At 57.7% G+C, this 16,603-nt stretch overlaps 1 protein-coding gene across 1 annotated transcript in view; it reads left to right on the top strand.

Annotated features, from left to right (window-relative positions):
* LOC142475792 (intraflagellar transport protein 172 homolog) overlaps positions 1 to 16,335 on the top strand; it is a 52,238-nt gene extending 35,903 nt beyond the window's left edge. Inside the window, exons 2-8 of the mRNA XM_075581528.1 lie at positions 6,843 to 6,955; positions 8,379 to 8,418; positions 14,840 to 14,905; positions 15,025 to 15,104; positions 15,529 to 15,616; positions 15,974 to 16,188; positions 16,317 to 16,335. Coding sequence (XP_075437643.1) covers positions 6,843 to 6,955; positions 8,379 to 8,418; positions 14,840 to 14,905; positions 15,025 to 15,104; positions 15,529 to 15,616; positions 15,974 to 16,188; positions 16,317 to 16,335 — 621 coding nt within the window. The remainder of the gene's footprint in view (positions 1 to 6,842; positions 6,956 to 8,378; positions 8,419 to 14,839; positions 14,906 to 15,024; positions 15,105 to 15,528; positions 15,617 to 15,973; positions 16,189 to 16,316) is intronic.
* Positions 16,336 to 16,603: the final 268 nt, after the last annotated feature.

Here is a 16,603-nt window from a genome sequence, read left to right as displayed (position 1 = left end):
CAGTGACAGGGTGTGTGTGTGTGTGTGTGTCACAGCGCAGGGGCACACAGTGACAGTGTGTGTGTGTGTGTGTGTGTGTGTGTGTGTGTGTGTGTGTGTGTGTGTGTGTGTGTGTGTCACAGTGCAGGGGGACACAGTGACAGGGTGTGTGTGTGTGTGTCACAGCACAGGGGCACACAGTGACAGGGTGTGTGTGTGTGTGTGTGTGTCAGCGCAGGGGACACAGTGACAGGGTGTGTGTGTGTGTGTGTCACAGCGCAGGGGGACACAGTGACAGTGTGTGTGTGTGTGTGTGTGTGTGTGTGTGTGTGTGTGTCACAGCGCAGGGGGACACAGTGACAGGGTGTGTGTGTTTGTGTGTGTCACAGCGCTGGGGCACACAGTAACCGTGTGTGTGTGTGTGTGTGTCACAGCGCAGGGGCACACAGTGACAGGGTGTGTGTGTGTGTGTGTGTGTGTGTGTGTGTCACAGCGCAGGGGCACACAGTGACAGGGTGTGTGTGTGTGTGTGTGTGTGTGTGTGTGTGTATGTGTGTGTCACAGCGCAGGGGGACACAGTGACAGGGTGTGTGTGTGTGTGTGTGTGTGTGTGTGTCACAGCGCAGGGGGACACAGTGACAGGGTGTGTGTGTGTGTGTGTATCACAGCACAGGGGGACACAGTGACAGGGTGTGTGTGTGTGTTTGTGTGTCACAGCGCAGGGTCACAGAGTGACAGGGTGTGTGTGTGTGTGTGTGTCACAGCACAGGGGCACACAGTGACGGTGTGTGTGTGTGTGTGTGTGTGTGTGTGTGTGTGTGTGTGTCACAGCACAGGGGGACACAGTGACAGAGTGTGTGTGTGTGTCACAGCGCAGGGGGACACAGTGACAGGGTGTGTGTGTGTGTGTGTGTGTTTGTGTCACAGCGCAGGGGCACACAATGACAGGGTGTGTGTGTGTGTGTGTGTGTGTGTGTGTGTGTGTCACAGCGCAGGGGCACACAGTGACGGTGTGTGTGTGTGTGTGTCACAGCGCAGGGGGACACAGTGACAGGGTGTGTGTGTGTGTCACAGCGCAGGGGGACACAGTGACAGGGTGTGTGTGTGTGTGTGTCACAGCGCAGGGGGACACAGTGACAGGGTGTGTGTGTGTGTGTGTGTGTGTGTGTCACAGCGCAGGGGGACACAGTGACAGGGTGTGTGTGTGTGTGTCACAGCGCAGGGGCACTGTGGCAGGACGGCCTGTAGCCGAGGTCAGGGAACAGTCCACACGTGTAGTTTCAGGATAATGAAAAACGTTCAATGGCTTTATTTCTCCATTACAACATAACATGCGGGTACACTGTCCCTTTAAGCAAATAAATCCTGCTCCACGTTGGGAGAAAACTGACTAACACAGCAGTCCTAGCTAGCAGGCTGGCTGGCTAAACCATAACCAAACCGTAAGAGTCTTTTTAAGCAGTCATGCAAACAAATGAAAGAAATCTTACTTTGGCTGCAGTAAGTAGTGTGCTGTATCCTTCTGGCTAGCAGCACATCTATCCATGTGCTCTCATCTGAGACAGGCAGCTACTGCTGGTAACAAGATCCTTATCTACCTTGCTGGCTCTCAGGTGTCAGCTTACATCATGATTAGCTAGCTTCCACCTGAGTTAACCCTTATGAGTGCTGGATGAAGCACTCAGACATATGTTTCCCAGGCATAACAGATAGGGGTTGACTTCACCCTGTCACATACCTCCCCTGTTTGTGTGTGGCTAGTGTCCCACACGGCTGAAGCCCGACCCTCCACTCCTTCTCTTGACAAAAAATCAGCATTTCCATGGTCTTTTCCAGGTCTATGCTGAATATCAAAAGAGAAGGGTTGGAGGGCCATATACCACCTGGTCAACGTTGGATTTGTGTCCTTCATGGTGTTCAACCACTTCAAGGGCGCATGGTCAGTGACCAGGGTGAAGTGTACTCCGGTGACATAATGTCTCAAGGCCTCAATTGCCCATTTTACAGCGAGGCACTCCTTCTCAATAACGGAATACCTCACTTCCCTTGGGAACAGCTTTCGGCTGATCAACAGTATGGGGTGTTCAACACCATCAAATTGCAGAGACAGCACTGCTCCCAGTCCTACCTCTGAGGCATCCGTCTGGATGATGAAAGGCTCTTTAAAATCTGGGCTCTGAAGAGCGGGGCCCTCTGACATGTACTTTTTTAGCATGTCAAAGGCGTCTTGGCACTCCCAAGACCATTTAACTTGGGTCGGGGCACTCTTTTTTGTCAGATCTGTTAGGAGTGCAGATATTTCTGAAACAATTGGGGATAAACCGCCGGTAATACCCTGCTAACCCCAAAAGGGAGCAGACCTGTGTATTTGTCTGTGGGGTGGGGACTTCCTTTATGGCGGCCACCTTGCTAGCTAGTGGCCTTACTATCCCTCCCCCAACGGCATAGCCCAAGTACTTTGTAGTGGATTTACCCAGGGCACATTTTTTGGGATTTGCAGTGAGCCCTGCTTCTCTTAAGGATGTTAGGACTGCCCTTAACCTTTTTATATGAGACTGCCAGTGTCTGCTATAGATGACAATGTCATCCAAGTAGGCTGCGGCATATGCCCTATGGGGTCGTAGTACCTTGTCCATTAACCTTTGGAATGTGGCTGGAGCCCCATGTAATCCAAATGGCATAGTGACAAATTGGTATAAACCGGGAGGGGTGGCGAAGGCAGTTTTGCATTTGGATTCTTCCGCTAGAGGTATCTGCCAATATCCTTTCGTGAGATCTAGGGTAGAGATATACTCTGCTTTCCCAAGCGAGTCAAGCAATTCATCCACCCTAGGCATTGGATATGCATCAAATCTGGATACAGCATTTACCTTTCGCAGATCCACGCAAAACCTCACCGTCCCATCTGGTTTAGGGACCAACACGATAGGGCTACACCATTCGCTGTGGGACTCCTCGATCATGCCCAATTCCAACATGTCTATTATCTCCCTCTCTACCAGGTCTTTTCGGCCCTCTGGCAATCTATAGGGACGGGACCGTACTTTTACGCCAGGTTCTGTCTCAATCCTACGGGACACTAAATTACTCTGCCCTGGCAGCTCCGAAAAAACATCTGGGAACTGGTCACATAATTCTAGTAGGTCTGACCTTTGTTCCGTTGTTAACTGCCCTCCCATGGGAACCTGATGGTCATTGTACGTACTACCCTTTGGAAGCTGCGGACTCAAATCCGTCTCTCCTTCCCGAGGGTGGATGAACAGCGATCTCATCGTTTTCCAGGGTTTCAGGAGGTTCACGTGGTAGATTTGTTTACCCTTCCTGGACCCTGGTTGAGAGATCTCATAGTTCACCTCCCTGGTGCGGCGGAGAACTTGGAAAGGACCCTGCCACTTCGCAAGGAGTTTACTCTCTGATGTCGGTAGTAGTAGCATCACTTGGTCCCCAGGTTGGAAGACCCTCAAGCGAGCATTTTGGTTGTACTGCCTCTCGACGTTCTTGGGCAGATTTGAGGTTTTCCTTAGCAAACCGACCTATCATGTCTAGGCGGTTTCTAAGGTCTATGACATACTGAAGGGTATTCTTGGAGGGGGAAGGCTCCTCCTCCCAGGATTCCTTCAGTAGGTCGAGAATACCCCAAGGTTGGCGTCCATATAGGAGCTCAAACGGGGAGAAGCCTGTGGATGATTGGGGAACTTCTCGTTCCGCAAACAACAGGAAAGGGAGAAGTTCATCCCAAGCTCGCTTTTCAGTGTCCACAAACTTCCTAAGCATGGTTTTTAAAGTACGGTTAAACCTCTCTACCAATCCATCAGTCTGAGGATGGTAGACTGAGGTCCGGACGGATTTTACCTCCAATAACTTTAGGACGTCCTGCATTAACTTTGCCATGAAATTTGTTCCCTTGTCAGTTAACATTACTTGGGGAAGTCCTACCCTAGAGAACAGTTCTAACAGCCTGTGAGCAACCTGTTTAGCAGTGGCTGATCTCAGAGGGAAGGCCTCAGGATATCTGGTGGCATAATCTACCACAACGAGTATAAATTTATGTCCCTTCGCAGAGGGTTCTAAAGGTCCGACCAGATCTACCCCAATTCTCTCGAATGGACGGCTACCAGGGCAGAGGAACCAAGGGAGCCGGCTTCTGTCCTTTTTGGCTAGTTAACTGGCATTCAGGACATGTCTCACATAGTTTCATGATGTCACCATGTATGCCTGGCCAGTAAAACCGGGACGAGATGCGGTCCGTGGTTTTATCTCTGCCCAAATGACCACCCCATGGGAGAGTATGGGCTAGGGTGAACACCGTTTTAATCAACCCTTTAGGGACTAGCATCTGTCGAATGACCTCCCCTGTTTGTGTAACCTTATTCACACGATATAGAATGTCATTCAACAGTTCAAAATGTGGAAACACTTTTACACCCTGTTCATCCATTATCTTGTTATTGACCTGTACCACCTTCTCATATTGTCTAGCCAGAGCTGGGTCCTCCCTCTGCCTCTGACGGAAGTCAGGAAGATCCAGGTCTGGCAAAATTCCCGTATCTATCTGTTCCCCACGCTGGTCATCCCCGGCCATGACCTGCAGTCCTTTGGGCTGACTAATGTTACCAAGAGTCCCAGCCTTTCTTAACCAGTCCTCTTTTTCCGCACATCTCTGTTTACGTGTCTTTGGGACATGGTGTCTACGGGGAAATATCTCTGGGGAAAAAGGGAACAAGTCTCCGGGCTTCTCCGGTACCAGAGAAGTAGGCTCCGTAGGAGTAGGGGCCAACAATGTTTCGAGGTAGGGCCAGTCTCGGCCAAGTAGAACAGGAGCAGGTAGCCAGGGAGCAACTCCCACTAGTAGGCTAGCCTCTTGATCCTGGATACGCAGTAGAACGTTCGCCGTCGGGTATCTCTTTGTATCCCAATGGATACACTCGATATTCCAAGGAGAGTCATAAGATAGTCTATTGCTTGGAATTAAGCCCTCTAGGATCAGGGTTTTTCCAGAGCCCGAGTCCAGCATGGCGTTTACTTTTGTCCCCTCCAGAGATGCTGGGACTAACCACGGATTATGGTCCCCTCGGAGACAAGCTGTGGCAGTGGTTCTGCCATATGAACAGTCCATCTCATCATCTCCTGAATCCGCAACCTCGGTCGTCAGTGGAAGCTCTCGACGGGGCTCGGTGTTTGGACCTCTCCGCTGTTGGATGGGGTTCTCCCTTCTGGTTGGTGGGGTTATCCTCTCCACCGGGTGGGTGACAGGAGTCCAGGTTCTCGGGGAATACTGTGGGTGGCGGCCTCCCTTGAGTGATCCAGTGGCCTCGGCCCCAGGATGGGCGTCTCTGCGGGAGTTTGTACCAGGAACCCTCCGAGATGGGAAAGGGTCTTCCGATCGGGTTGACTGGATCTCCCCAGCTGGCGGGTTGTAGACCCCTCGATTGTCTGCTCTCCTGCCTCTAGCATCACCGGAAGCAACTGGTGTTTGCACCGGCCGTTCCCAGCTATCCTGTTGGGTGTCGTCGCCCAGGAAGTTTTCCACCAAGCGGACCGCTGAATCCAGGGAAAATGCAGCGTGTCTTTTTACCCAGGAGCGGGAGGAGGGGGGCAGAATCTGTATGAACTGCTCGAGCACAAACTGTTCAAGGATCTCTGCTTTGTCATGTTTTTCCGGTTGTATCCACCTGGTACATAAGTCTACTAAGCGGTGGGCTACGACCCGGGGTCTGTCTCTGTTTGTATATTTGACTGTCCGGAACCACCGTCGGTAGGTCTCTGGAGTGAGGCCTAGGCGATCCAGAATAGCAGCCTTTAGTTGCTGATAGTCCATGGCCTCGTCTGCTGGAAGAGCCTGGTAGGCTGCCTGAGCTTCCCCTATGAGGAGTGGAGCCAGAGTCGTTACCCAGCGATCAACTGTCCAGCCGTGGGCCGTGGCTACCCTTTCAAAAGTGAGGAGAAATGCCTCTGGGTCTTCGTTTGGCTTCATTTTATGCAGCATCACCAGTGGGTTATTTGGAATCCCTGGTCTGCCTGGGGCTGGGCCTTCGGCCAGCAATTGGAGTAGCTTTTCCTGTCGCCGGGCCTGTCGCTCATCTTGCTGGGCCTGTCGCTCATCTTGCTGGGCCTGTCGCTCAGATTGCTGGGCCTGTTGCTCAGCTTGTTTCTCTGCTAGCTGGAGCTGTTGCTCAAGGAACTGAGAAACAATTGTCTCCATTTTTTTCCCCGTCTGTGTGTGTGTGGCCCTTCAGATACAGGGCCCATCCAACATCCCACTTCTGACACCACCTGTGGCAGGACGGCCTGTAGCCGAGGTCAGGGAACAGTCCACACGTGTAGTTTCAGGATAAATGAAAACGTTCAGTGGCTTTATTTCTCCACAGCAACATAACATGCGGGTACACTGTCCCTTTAAGCAAATAAATCCTGCTCCACGTTGGGAGAAAACTGACTAACACAGCAGTCCTAGCTAGCAGGCTGGCTGGCTAAACCATAACCAAACCGTAAGAGTCTTTTTAAGCAGTCATGCAAACAAATGAAAGAAATCTTACTTTGGCTGCAGTAAGTAGTGTGCTGTATCCTTCTGGCTAGCAGCACATACATCCATGTGCTCTCCTCTGAGACAGGCAGCTACTGCTGGTAACAAGATCCTTAGCTACCTTGCTGGCTCTCAGGTGTCAGCTTACATCATGATTAGCTAGCTTCCACCTGAGTTAACCCTTATGAGTGCTGGATGAAGCACTCAGACATATGTTTCCCAGGCGTAACTGATAGGGGTTGACTTCACCCTGTCACAGGCACACAGTGACAGGGTGTGTGTGTGTGTGTGTGTCACAGCGCAGGAGGACACAGTGACAGGGTGTGTGTGTGATTTGCAGTACGGGAAGAAGAGTTACACGGTGAAGGGTTTGGCGTTCTCCCCGGACTGCACCAAGCTCGCCATCGGACAGACGGACAATATTATCTACGTGTACAAGATCGGGGAGGAGTGGTGAGTTGGCTTGTCTCTCTCTCTTTGCTCTCTCTCTTTGTTCCGTGGCTTTGACGTGGGGTTTCTCTCTGCGCTCCGTGGCTTTGACGTGGGGTCTCTCTGCGCTGCGTGGCTTTGATGTGGGGTTTCTCTGCGCTCCGTGGCTTTGGTGTGGGGTTTCTTTCTGCGCTCCGTGGCTTTGACGTGGGGTCTCTCTGCGCTGCGTGGCTTTGATGTGGGGTTTCTCTGCGCTCCGTGGCTTTGACGTGGGGGTTCTCTCTGTGCTCCGTGGCTTTGACGTGGGGTCTCTGCGCTCCGTGGCTTTGACGTGGGGTCTCTCTTTGTTCCGTGGCTTTGATGTGGGGTTTCTCTCTGCGCTTCGTGGGGTTTCTCTCTGCGCTCCGTGGCTTTGACGTGGGGTTTCTCTGCGTTCCGTGGCTTTGACGTGGGGTTTTTCTGCGCTCCGTGGCTTTGGCGTGGGGTTTCTCTGCGCTCCGCGGCTTTGACGTGGGGTTTCTCTCTGCGCTCCGTGGCTTTGACGTGGGGTCTCTCTGCGCTCCGTGGCTTTGACGTTGGGTCTCTCTGCGCTCTGTGGCTTTGACGTGGGGTCTCTCTGCGCTTTGTGGCTTTGACGTGGGGTTTCTCTGCGCTCCGTGGCTTTGATGTGGGGTCTCTCTGCGCTCCGTGGCTTTGATGTGGGGTCTCTCTGCGCTCCGTGGCTTTGATGTGGGGTCCCTCTGCGCTCTGTGGCTTTGACGTGGGGTTTCTCTGCGCTCCGTGGCTTTGATGTGGGGTCTCTCTGCGCTCCGTGACGTTTGACGTTGGGTCTCTCTGCGCTCTGTGGCTTTGACGTGGGGTCTCTCTGCGCTCTGTGGCTTTGACGTGGGGTTTCTCTGCGCTCCGTGGCTTTGATGTGGGGTCTCTCTGCGCTCCGTGGCTTTGATGTGGGGTCTCTCTGCGCTCCGTGGCTTTGATGTGGGGTCTCTCTGCGCTCTGTGGCTTTGACGTGGGGTTTCTCTGCGCTCCGTGGCTTTGATGTGGGGTCTCTCTGCGCTCCGTGGCTTTGACGTGGGGTCTCTCTGCGCTCCGTGGCTTTGACGTGGGGTCTCTCTGCGCTCTGTGGCTTTGACGTTGGGTCTCTCTGCGCTCCGTGGCTTTGACGTTGGGTCTCTCTGCGCTCCGTGGCTTTGATGTGGGGTCCCTCTGCGCTCTGTGGCTTTGACGTGGGGTTTCTCTGCGCTCCGTGGCTTTGATGTGGGGTCTCTCTGCGCTCCGTGGCTTTGATGTGGGGTCTCTCTGCGCTCCGTGGCTTTGACGTGGGGTCTCTCTGCGCTCCGTGGCTTTGACGTGGGGTCTCTCTGCGCTCCGTGGCTTTGACGTGGGGTCTCTCTGCGCTCCGTGGCTTTGACAGATTTGTCTTCTTTTTTTTTCTTCTTTTTTTTAGGGGAGACAAAAAGGTTATTTGTAGTAAATTCCTCCAGACGGTAAGTGTTCTCTCACATGGACCTCTGGTAAGGAGTGGGATAGGCGGGGTGGGTACAGGAGTGGGAGGCGGGGTGGGTACAGGAGTGGGAGGCGGGGTGGGTACAGGAGTGGGAGGCGGGGTGGGTACAGGAGTGGGAGGCGGGGTGGGTACAGGAGTGGGGTAGGCGGGGTGGGTACAGGAGTGGGAGGCGGGGTGGGTACAGGAGTGGGAGGCGGGGTGGGTACATGAGTGGGAGGCGGGGTGGGTACAGGAGTGGGAGGCGGGGTGGGTACAGGAGTGGGAGGCGGGTGGGTACAGGAGTGGGAGGCGGGGTGGGTACAGGAGTGGGAGGCGGGGTGGGTACAGGAGTGGGAGGCGGGGTGGGTACAGGAGTGGGAGGCGGGGTGGGTACAGGAGTGGGAGGCGGGGTGGGTACAGGAGTGGGAGGCGGGGTGGGTACAGGAGTGGGAGGCGGGATGGGTACAGGAGTGGGAGGCGGGGTGGGTACAGGAGTGGGAGGCGGGGTGGGTACAGGAGTGGGAGGCGGGGTGGGTACAGGAGTGGGAGGCGGGGTGGGTACAGGAGTGGGAGGCGGGGTGGGTACAGGAGTGGGAGGCGGGGTGGGTACAGGAGTGGGAGGGTACAGTGGGAGGCGGGAGGGTACAGGAGTGGGAGGCGGGGTGGGTACAGGCCACGGAGTGGGTACAGGAGTGGGAGGCGGGGTGGGTACAGGAGTGGGAGGCGGGGTGGGTACAGGAGTGGGAGGCGGGGTGGGTACAGGAGTGGGAGGCGGGTTGGGTACAGGAGTGGGAGGCGGGGTGGGTACAGGAGTGGGAGGGTACAGTGGGAGGCGGGAGGGTACAGGAGTGGGAGGCGGGGTGGGTACAGGCCACGGAGTGGGTACAGGAGTGGGAGGCGGGGTGGGTACAGGAGTGGGAGGCGGGGTGGGTACAGGAGTGGGAGGCGGGGTGGGTACAGGAGTGGGAGGCGGGTGGGTACAGGAGTGGGAGGCGGGACGGGCGGGTGGGTACAGGAGTGGGAGGTGGGACGGGCGGGTGGGTACAGGAGTGGGAGGTGGGACGGGCGGGTGGGTATAGGAGTGGGTGGTGGGGTGGGCGGGTGGGTACAGGAGCGGGAGGTGGGATGGGCGGGTGGGTACAGAGGTGGGATGGGCGGGTGGGTACAGGAGTGGGAGGTGGGATGGGCAGGTGGGTACAGGAGTGGGAGATGGGGTGGGCGGGTGGGTACAGGAGTGGGAGGTGTAGGGTACAGGAGTGGGTGGTGGGACGGGCGGGTGGGTACAGGAGTGGGCGGGTGGGTACAGGAGTGGGAGGTGGGGTGGGTACAGGAGTGGGAGGTGGGGTGGGCGGGTGGGTACAGAGGTGGGATGGGCGGGTGGGTACAGGAGTGGAAGGTGGGATGGGCGGGTGGTACAGGAGTGGGAGGTGGGATGGGCGGGTGGGTACAGGAGTGGGAGGTGGGGTGGGTGGGTACAGGAGTGGGAGGTGGTGTGGGTGGGTACAGGAGTGGGAGGTGGGGTGGGATGGGCGGGTGGGTACAGGAGTGGGAGGTGGGGTGATATGGGCGGGTGGGTACAGGAGTGGGAGGTGGGACGGGCGGGTGGGTACAGGAGTGGGAGGTGGGGTGGGCGGTGGTTACAGGAGTGGGAGGTGGGGTGGGTGGGTACAGGAGTGGGAGGTGAGGTGGGCGGGTGGGTACTGGAGCGGGAGGTGGGGTGGGATGGGCGGGTGGGTACAGGAGTGGGAGGTGGGGTGGGAGGTGTGGGTACTGGAGCGGGAGGTGGGGTGGGATGGGCGGGTGGGTACAGGAGTGGGAGGTTACAGGAGCGGGGGGTGGGATGGGCAGGTGGGTACAGGAGTGGGAGGTGGGGTGGGAGGTGTGGGTACAGGAGTGGGAGGTGGGGTGGGATGGGCGGGTGGGTACAGGAGTGGGAGGTGGGGTTACAGGAGTGGGAGGTGGGGTGGGATGGGCGGGTGGGTACAGGAGTGGGAGGTGGGATGGGCGGGTGGGTACACGTGGGATGGTGAGGCAGGTTTCCCTGTCTCCCTGTCTCCCTTACTAGTTTTTTTTTTTTTAACCACACCACATTTTTGTGCATGATGGGTCCCGGGTGAAGTTACCGGGTTGAAATCTCCCTCCAGGGGAAACAAAATGGCTGCCAAATATCTGCTAATTAGGAGCTGCAACATTGGTGCTGGGAACTGCAACTTGTGACCCTTCTCTCTCTTTGCTCTCTCTCTTTGTTCCGTGGCTTTGACGTGGGGTTTCTCTCTGCGCTCCGTGGCTTTGACGTGGGGTCTCTCTGCGCTGCGTGGCTTTGACGTGGGGTTTCTCTCTGCGCTCCGTGGCTTTGACGTGGGGTCTCTCTGCGCTGCGTGGCTTTGATGTGGGGTTTCTCTGCGCTCCGTGGCTTTGATGTGGGGTTTCTCTCTGCACTCCGTGGCTTTGATGTGGGGTTTCTCTGCGCTCCGTGGCTTTGACGTGGGGGTTCTCTCTGCGCTTCGTGGCTTTGACGTGGGGTCTCTCTGCGCTCTGTGGCTTTGACGTGGGGTCTCTCTTTGTTCCGTGGCTTTGATGTGGGGTTTTTCTCTGCGCTTCGTGGGGTTTCTCTCTGCGCTCCGTGGCTTTGACGTGTGGTTTCTCTGCGATCCGTGGCTTTGACGTGGGGTTTTTCTGCGCTCCGTGGCTTTGACGTGGGGTTTCTCTGCGCTCCGTGGCTTTGACGTGGGGTTTCTCTCTGCGCTCCGTGGCTCCGGAGGCGGGACGGATGGGTGGGTACAGAAGTGGGAGGTGGGGCGGGCGGGTGGGTATAGGAGTGGGAGGTGGGATGGGCGGGTGGGTACAGGAGTGGGAGGTGGGGTGGGCGGGTGGGTACAGGAGCGGGAGGTGGGATGGGCGGGTGGGTACAGAGGTGGGATGGGCGGATGGGTACAGGAGTGGGAGGTGGGATGGGCGGGTGGGTACAGGAGTGGGAGATGGGGTGGGCGGGTGGGCTCAGGAGTGGGTGGTGGGACGGGCGGGTGGGTACAGGAGTGGGCGGGTGGGTACAGGAGTGGGAGGTGGGGTGGGTACAGGAGTGGGAGGTGGGGTGGGCGGGTGGGTACAGAGGTGGGATGGGCGGGTGGGTACAGGAGTGGAAGGTGGGATGGGCGGGTGGGTACAGGAGTGGGAGGTGGGATGGGCGGGTGGGTACAGGAGTGGGAGGTGGGGTGGGCGGGTGGGTACAGGAGTGGGAGGTGGGGTGGGTGGGTACAGGAGTGGGAGGAGGGGTGGGATGGGCGGGTGGGTACAGGAGTGGGAGGTGGGGTGGGATGGGCGGGTGGGTACAGGAGTGGGAGGTTACAGGAGTGGGAGGTGGGACGGGCGGGTGGGTACAGGAGTGGGAGGTGGGACGGGTGGGTACAGGAGTGGGAGGTGGGGTGGGCGGTGGTTACAGGAGTGGGAGGTGGGGTGGGCGGGTGGGTACTGGAGCGGGAGGTGGGGTGGGAGGTGTGGGTACAGGAGTGGGAGGTGGGGTGGGCGGGTGGGTACAGGAGTGGGATGTGGGGTGGGCGGGTGGGTACAGGAGCGGGAGGTGGGGTGGGATGGGCGGGTGGGTACAGGAGTGGGAGGTGGGGTGGGAGGTGTGGGTACAGGAGTGGGAGGTGGGGTGGGATGGGCGGGTGGGTACAGGAGTGGGAGGTGGGGTGGGATGGGCGGGTGGGTACAGGAGTGGGAGGTGGGGTGGGATGGGCGGGTGGGTACAGGTTGGATGGTGAGGCAGGTTTCCCTGTTTCCCTGTCTCCCTGTCTCCCTTACTAGTTTTTTTTTTTTTAACCACACCCCATTTTTGTGCATGATGGGTCCCGGGTGAAGTTACCGGGTTGAAATCTCCCTCCAGGGGAAACAAAATGGCTGCCAAATATCTGCTAATTAGGAGCTGCAACATTGGTGCTGGGAACTGCAACTTGGGACCCCACGTGATATAAATAGCGCTGTTCTGGAGGACCCCCCCATCCCATGCTTGCATTCAGTCTGTCTTAGAGGTTGGCATCGCTGGCGCTGCTTGTGGTGTCTGCCCTGGAGGTTGGCATCGCTGGCGCCGCTTGTGGTGTCTGCCCTGCAGGTTGGCATCGCTGGCGCCATTTGTGGTGTCTGCCCTGGAGGTTGGCATCGCTGGTACCGCTTGTGGTGTCTGCCCTGCAGGTTGGCATCGCTGGCGCCGCTTGTGGTGTCTGCCCTGCAGGTTGGCATCGCTGGCGCTGCTTGTGGTGTGTGCCCTGCAGGTTGGCATCGCTGGCGCCGCTTGTGGTGTCTGCCCTGCAGGTTGGCATCGCTGGCGCCGCTTGTGGTGTCTGCCCTGGAGGTTGGCATCGCTGGCGCCGTTTGTTGTGTCTGCCCTGCAGGTTGGCATGGCTGGCGCCGCTTGTGGTGTCTGCCCTGGAGGTTGGCATCGCTGGCGCTGCTTTTGGTGTCTGCTCTGGAGGTTGGCATCGCTGGCGCTGCTTTTGGTGTCTGCCCTTGAGGTTGGCATCGCTGGCGCCGCTTGTGGTGTCTGCCCTGGAGGTTGGCATCGCTGGCGCTGCTTGTGGTGTCTGCCCTGGAGGTTGGCATCGCTGGCGCTGCTTGTGGTTTCTGCCCTGGAGGTTGGCATCGCTGGCGCCGCTTGTGGTGTCTGCCCTGGAGGTTGGCATCGCTGGCGCTGCTTGTGGTGTCTGCCCTGGAGGTTGGCATCGCTGGCGCTGCTTGTGGTGTCTGCCCTGGAGGTTGGCATCGCCGGCACTGCTTGTGGTGTCTGCCCTGCAGGTTGGCATCGCTGGCGCTGCTTGTGGTGTCTGCCCTGCAGGTTGGCATCGCTGGCGCTGCTTTTGGTGTCTGCTCTGGAGGTTGGCATCGCTGGCGCCACTTGTGGTGTCTGCCCTGGAGGTTGGCATCGCTGGCGCTGCTTTTGGTGTCTGCCCTGGAGGTTGGCATCGCTGGCGCTGCTTGTGGTGTGTGCCCTGCAGGTTGGCATCGCTGGCACCGCTTGTGGTGTCTGCCCTGCAGGTTGGCATCGCTGGCGCTGCTTGTGGTGTGTGCCCTGCAGGTTGGCATCGCTGGCGCCGCTTGTGGTGTCTGCCCTGCAGGTTGGCATCGCTGGCGCCGCTTGTGGTGTCTGCCCTGGAGGTTGGCATCGCTGGCGCCGTTTGTTGTGTCTGCCCTGCAGGTTGGCATGGCTGGCGCCGCTTGTGGTGTCTGCCCTGGAGGTTGGCATCGCTGGCGCTGCTTTTGGTGTCTGCTCTGGAGGTTGGCATCGCTGGCGCTGCTTTTGGTGTCTGCCCTTGAGGTTGGCATCGCTGGCGCCGCTTGTGGTGTCTGCCCTGGAGGTTGGCATCGCTGGCGCTGCTTGTGGTGTCTGCCCTGGAGGTTGGCATCGCTGGCGCTGCTTGTGGTTTCTGCCCTGGAGGTTGGCATCGCTGGCGCCGCTTGTGGTGTCTGCCCTGGAGGTTGGCATCGCTGGCGCTGCTTGTGGTGTCTGCCCTGGAGGTTGGCATCGCTGGCGCTGCTTGTGGTGTCTGCCCTGGAGGTTGGCATCGCCGGCACTGCTTGTGGTGTCTGCCCTGCAGGTTGGCATCGCTGGCGCTGCTTGTGGTGTCTGCCCTGCAGGTTGGCATCGCTGGCGCTGCTTTTGGTGTCTGCTCTGGAGGTTGGCATCGCTGGCGCCGCTTGTGGTGTCTGCCCTGGAGGTTGGCATCGCTGGCGCTGCTTTTGGTGTCTGCCCTGGAGGTTGGCATCGCTGGCGCTGCTTGTGGTGTGTGCCCTGCAGGTTGGCATCGCTGGCACCGCTTGTGGTGTCTGCCCTGCAGGTTGGCATCGCCGGCGCTGCTTGTGGTGTGTGCCCTGCAGGTTGGCATTGCTGGCGCTGCTTGTGGTGTGTGCCCTGGAGGTTGGCATCGCTGGCGCTGCTTGTGGTGTCTTCCCTGGAGGTTGGCATCGCCGGCGCTGCTTGTGGTGTGTGCCCTGCAGGTTGGCATCGCTGGCGCTGCTTGTGGTGTCTGCCCTGGAGGTTGGCATCGCTGGCGCTACTTGTGGTTTCTGCCCTGGAGGTTGGCATCGCTGGCGCTGCTTGTGGTGTCTGCCCTGCAGGTTGGCATCGCTGGCGCTGCTTGTGGTGTGTGCCCTGCAGGTTGGCATCGCTGGCGCTGCTTGTGGTGTCTGCCCTGGAGGTTGGCATCGCTGGCGCCGCTTGTGGTGTCTGCCCTGGAGGTTGGCATCGCTGGCGCTGCTTGTGGTGTCTGCCCTGGAGGTTGGCATCGCTGGCGCCGCTTGTGGTGTCTGCCCTGGAGGTTGGCATCGCTGGCGCTGCTTGTGGTGTGTGCGCTGCTTGTGGTGTGTGCCCTGCAGGTTGGCATCGCTGGCGCTGCTTGTGGTGACCTTTGACCTGTGTTCCCCTCTTGCAGAGCGCTGTTACCTGCCTGCTCTGGCCTGCAGAGAATGCCATTGTGTTCGGCCTGGCGGAGGGAAAGGTAGGGTATAGCACATCACTATAGGAGTTGGGGTATCACACGTGGTGCCTCTCCTGTCATTAGGACGGTGACTGAGTGTCCTGGGACAGATCTCATGGGGTTTCCTTCCGCCCACACAGGTACGCCTGGCAAACCCCAAAACCAACAAGTCTTCCACCATCTATGGCACGGACTCCTATGTGGTCTCACTCACATCCAAGTGAGTACAGAGCGCTCTCTTCCCTGAGCAGTGTGTCCCTACTTTCTCTTCTCCCCTGCGCTCTCTTCCCTGAGCGCTCTCTTCCCTGAGCAGTGTCCCTACTTTCTCTTCCCTGAGCGCTCTCTTCCCTGAGCAGTGTGTCCCTACTTTCTCTTCCCTGAGCGCTCTCTTCCCTGAGCAGTGTCCCTACTTTCTCTTCCCTGAGCGCTCTCTTCCCTGAGCAGTGTCCCTACTTTCTCTTCTCCCCTGCGCTCTCTCCCCTCTATCACCTCCCTCACCTCCGTGTATCAGGGAATGGCTCAATACTCTTACTCTCACTCGCTCTTACTCTCACTCGCTCTTACTCTCACTCGCTCTTACTCTCACTCGCTCTTACTCTCACTCGCTCTTACTCTCACTCACTCTTACTCTCTCTCACTCTCAGTGTATCCGGGAACGGTATCCTCACCGGACACGCAGACGGCGCGATCATAAGATATTTCTTTGATGACGAAGGATCTGGTGACTCACAGGTAATATGTGATGCACTTACCACACACGTATGTATGCATGTACATACACACGTATTCATGTACATATACAGAAACATAAGTGTACACGACAGACCCGAACAAATGCCATACGCGCAACGTACGCACACATATGTACACACGTGAAAACGTACATGTGCACACGTGTCCACACTTACACGTACAAACACGCATGTACACGTACGGACTTGCACGTGCGCACACAAACACGGTTACATGTGCACACGTGTACATGTGCACACACACTCACACTCACGATACTTACATTCACATATGCATACACGTACACATGTCACTTCCGAACACACCTGTAGTTCTCGCCTCTCTCTCCTCCCACAGGGGAAGCTGGTCACGCACTCTTGTCCCCCCTACGCCTTGGCCTGGGCGTCCAGCAGTATAGTGGCCGGGGGCTGTGATAAGAAGCTGGTGGCCTATGGGAAGGAGGGTCAGGTCATCCAGACCTTCGACTACAGCCGGGATCCCACTGAGAGGGAGTTCACAGCCGCGGCCACCAGCCCCAGCGGGCAGTCCGTGGTTATCGGGAGCTACGACAGGTACAAGGCATCCACCACATATTATACTGGTGCTATGTTACGGCCGCGTACGTTGCTGTGTACTGTCCAGGAGACAGGCGCGCTAGGCAGAGGTGGAGAGCAGAGGCCGGCCGTACCTGGAATCTCAGTCCGGAAGCAATAGAATAGTGGGGTCCGGTTCTGGGCTCAGGGCTGGAGAGAGGCTGGATGGTCAAGGTCACATTTCTGGGGTCAGGGCTGGAGAGAGGCTGGATGGTCAAGGTCACATTTCTGGGGTCAGGGCTGGGGAGAGGCTGGATGGTCGAGGTCACATTTCTGGGGTCAGGGCTGGGGAGAGGCTGGATGGTCGAGGTCACATTTCTGGGGTCAGGGCTGGGGAGAGGCTGGATGGTCGAGGTCACATTTCTGGGGTCAGGGCTGGAGAGAGGCTGGATGG

Source organism: Ascaphus truei, unplaced genomic scaffold (genome assembly GCF_040206685.1).
Source record: "Ascaphus truei isolate aAscTru1 unplaced genomic scaffold, aAscTru1.hap1 HAP1_SCAFFOLD_1385, whole genome shotgun sequence".
Classification (NCBI taxonomy): Eukaryota; Metazoa; Chordata; class Amphibia; order Anura; family Ascaphidae; genus Ascaphus; species Ascaphus truei.
Note: the sequence above shows the minus strand (reverse complement) of the source record. Positions and strands in the feature narration are given on the sequence as shown.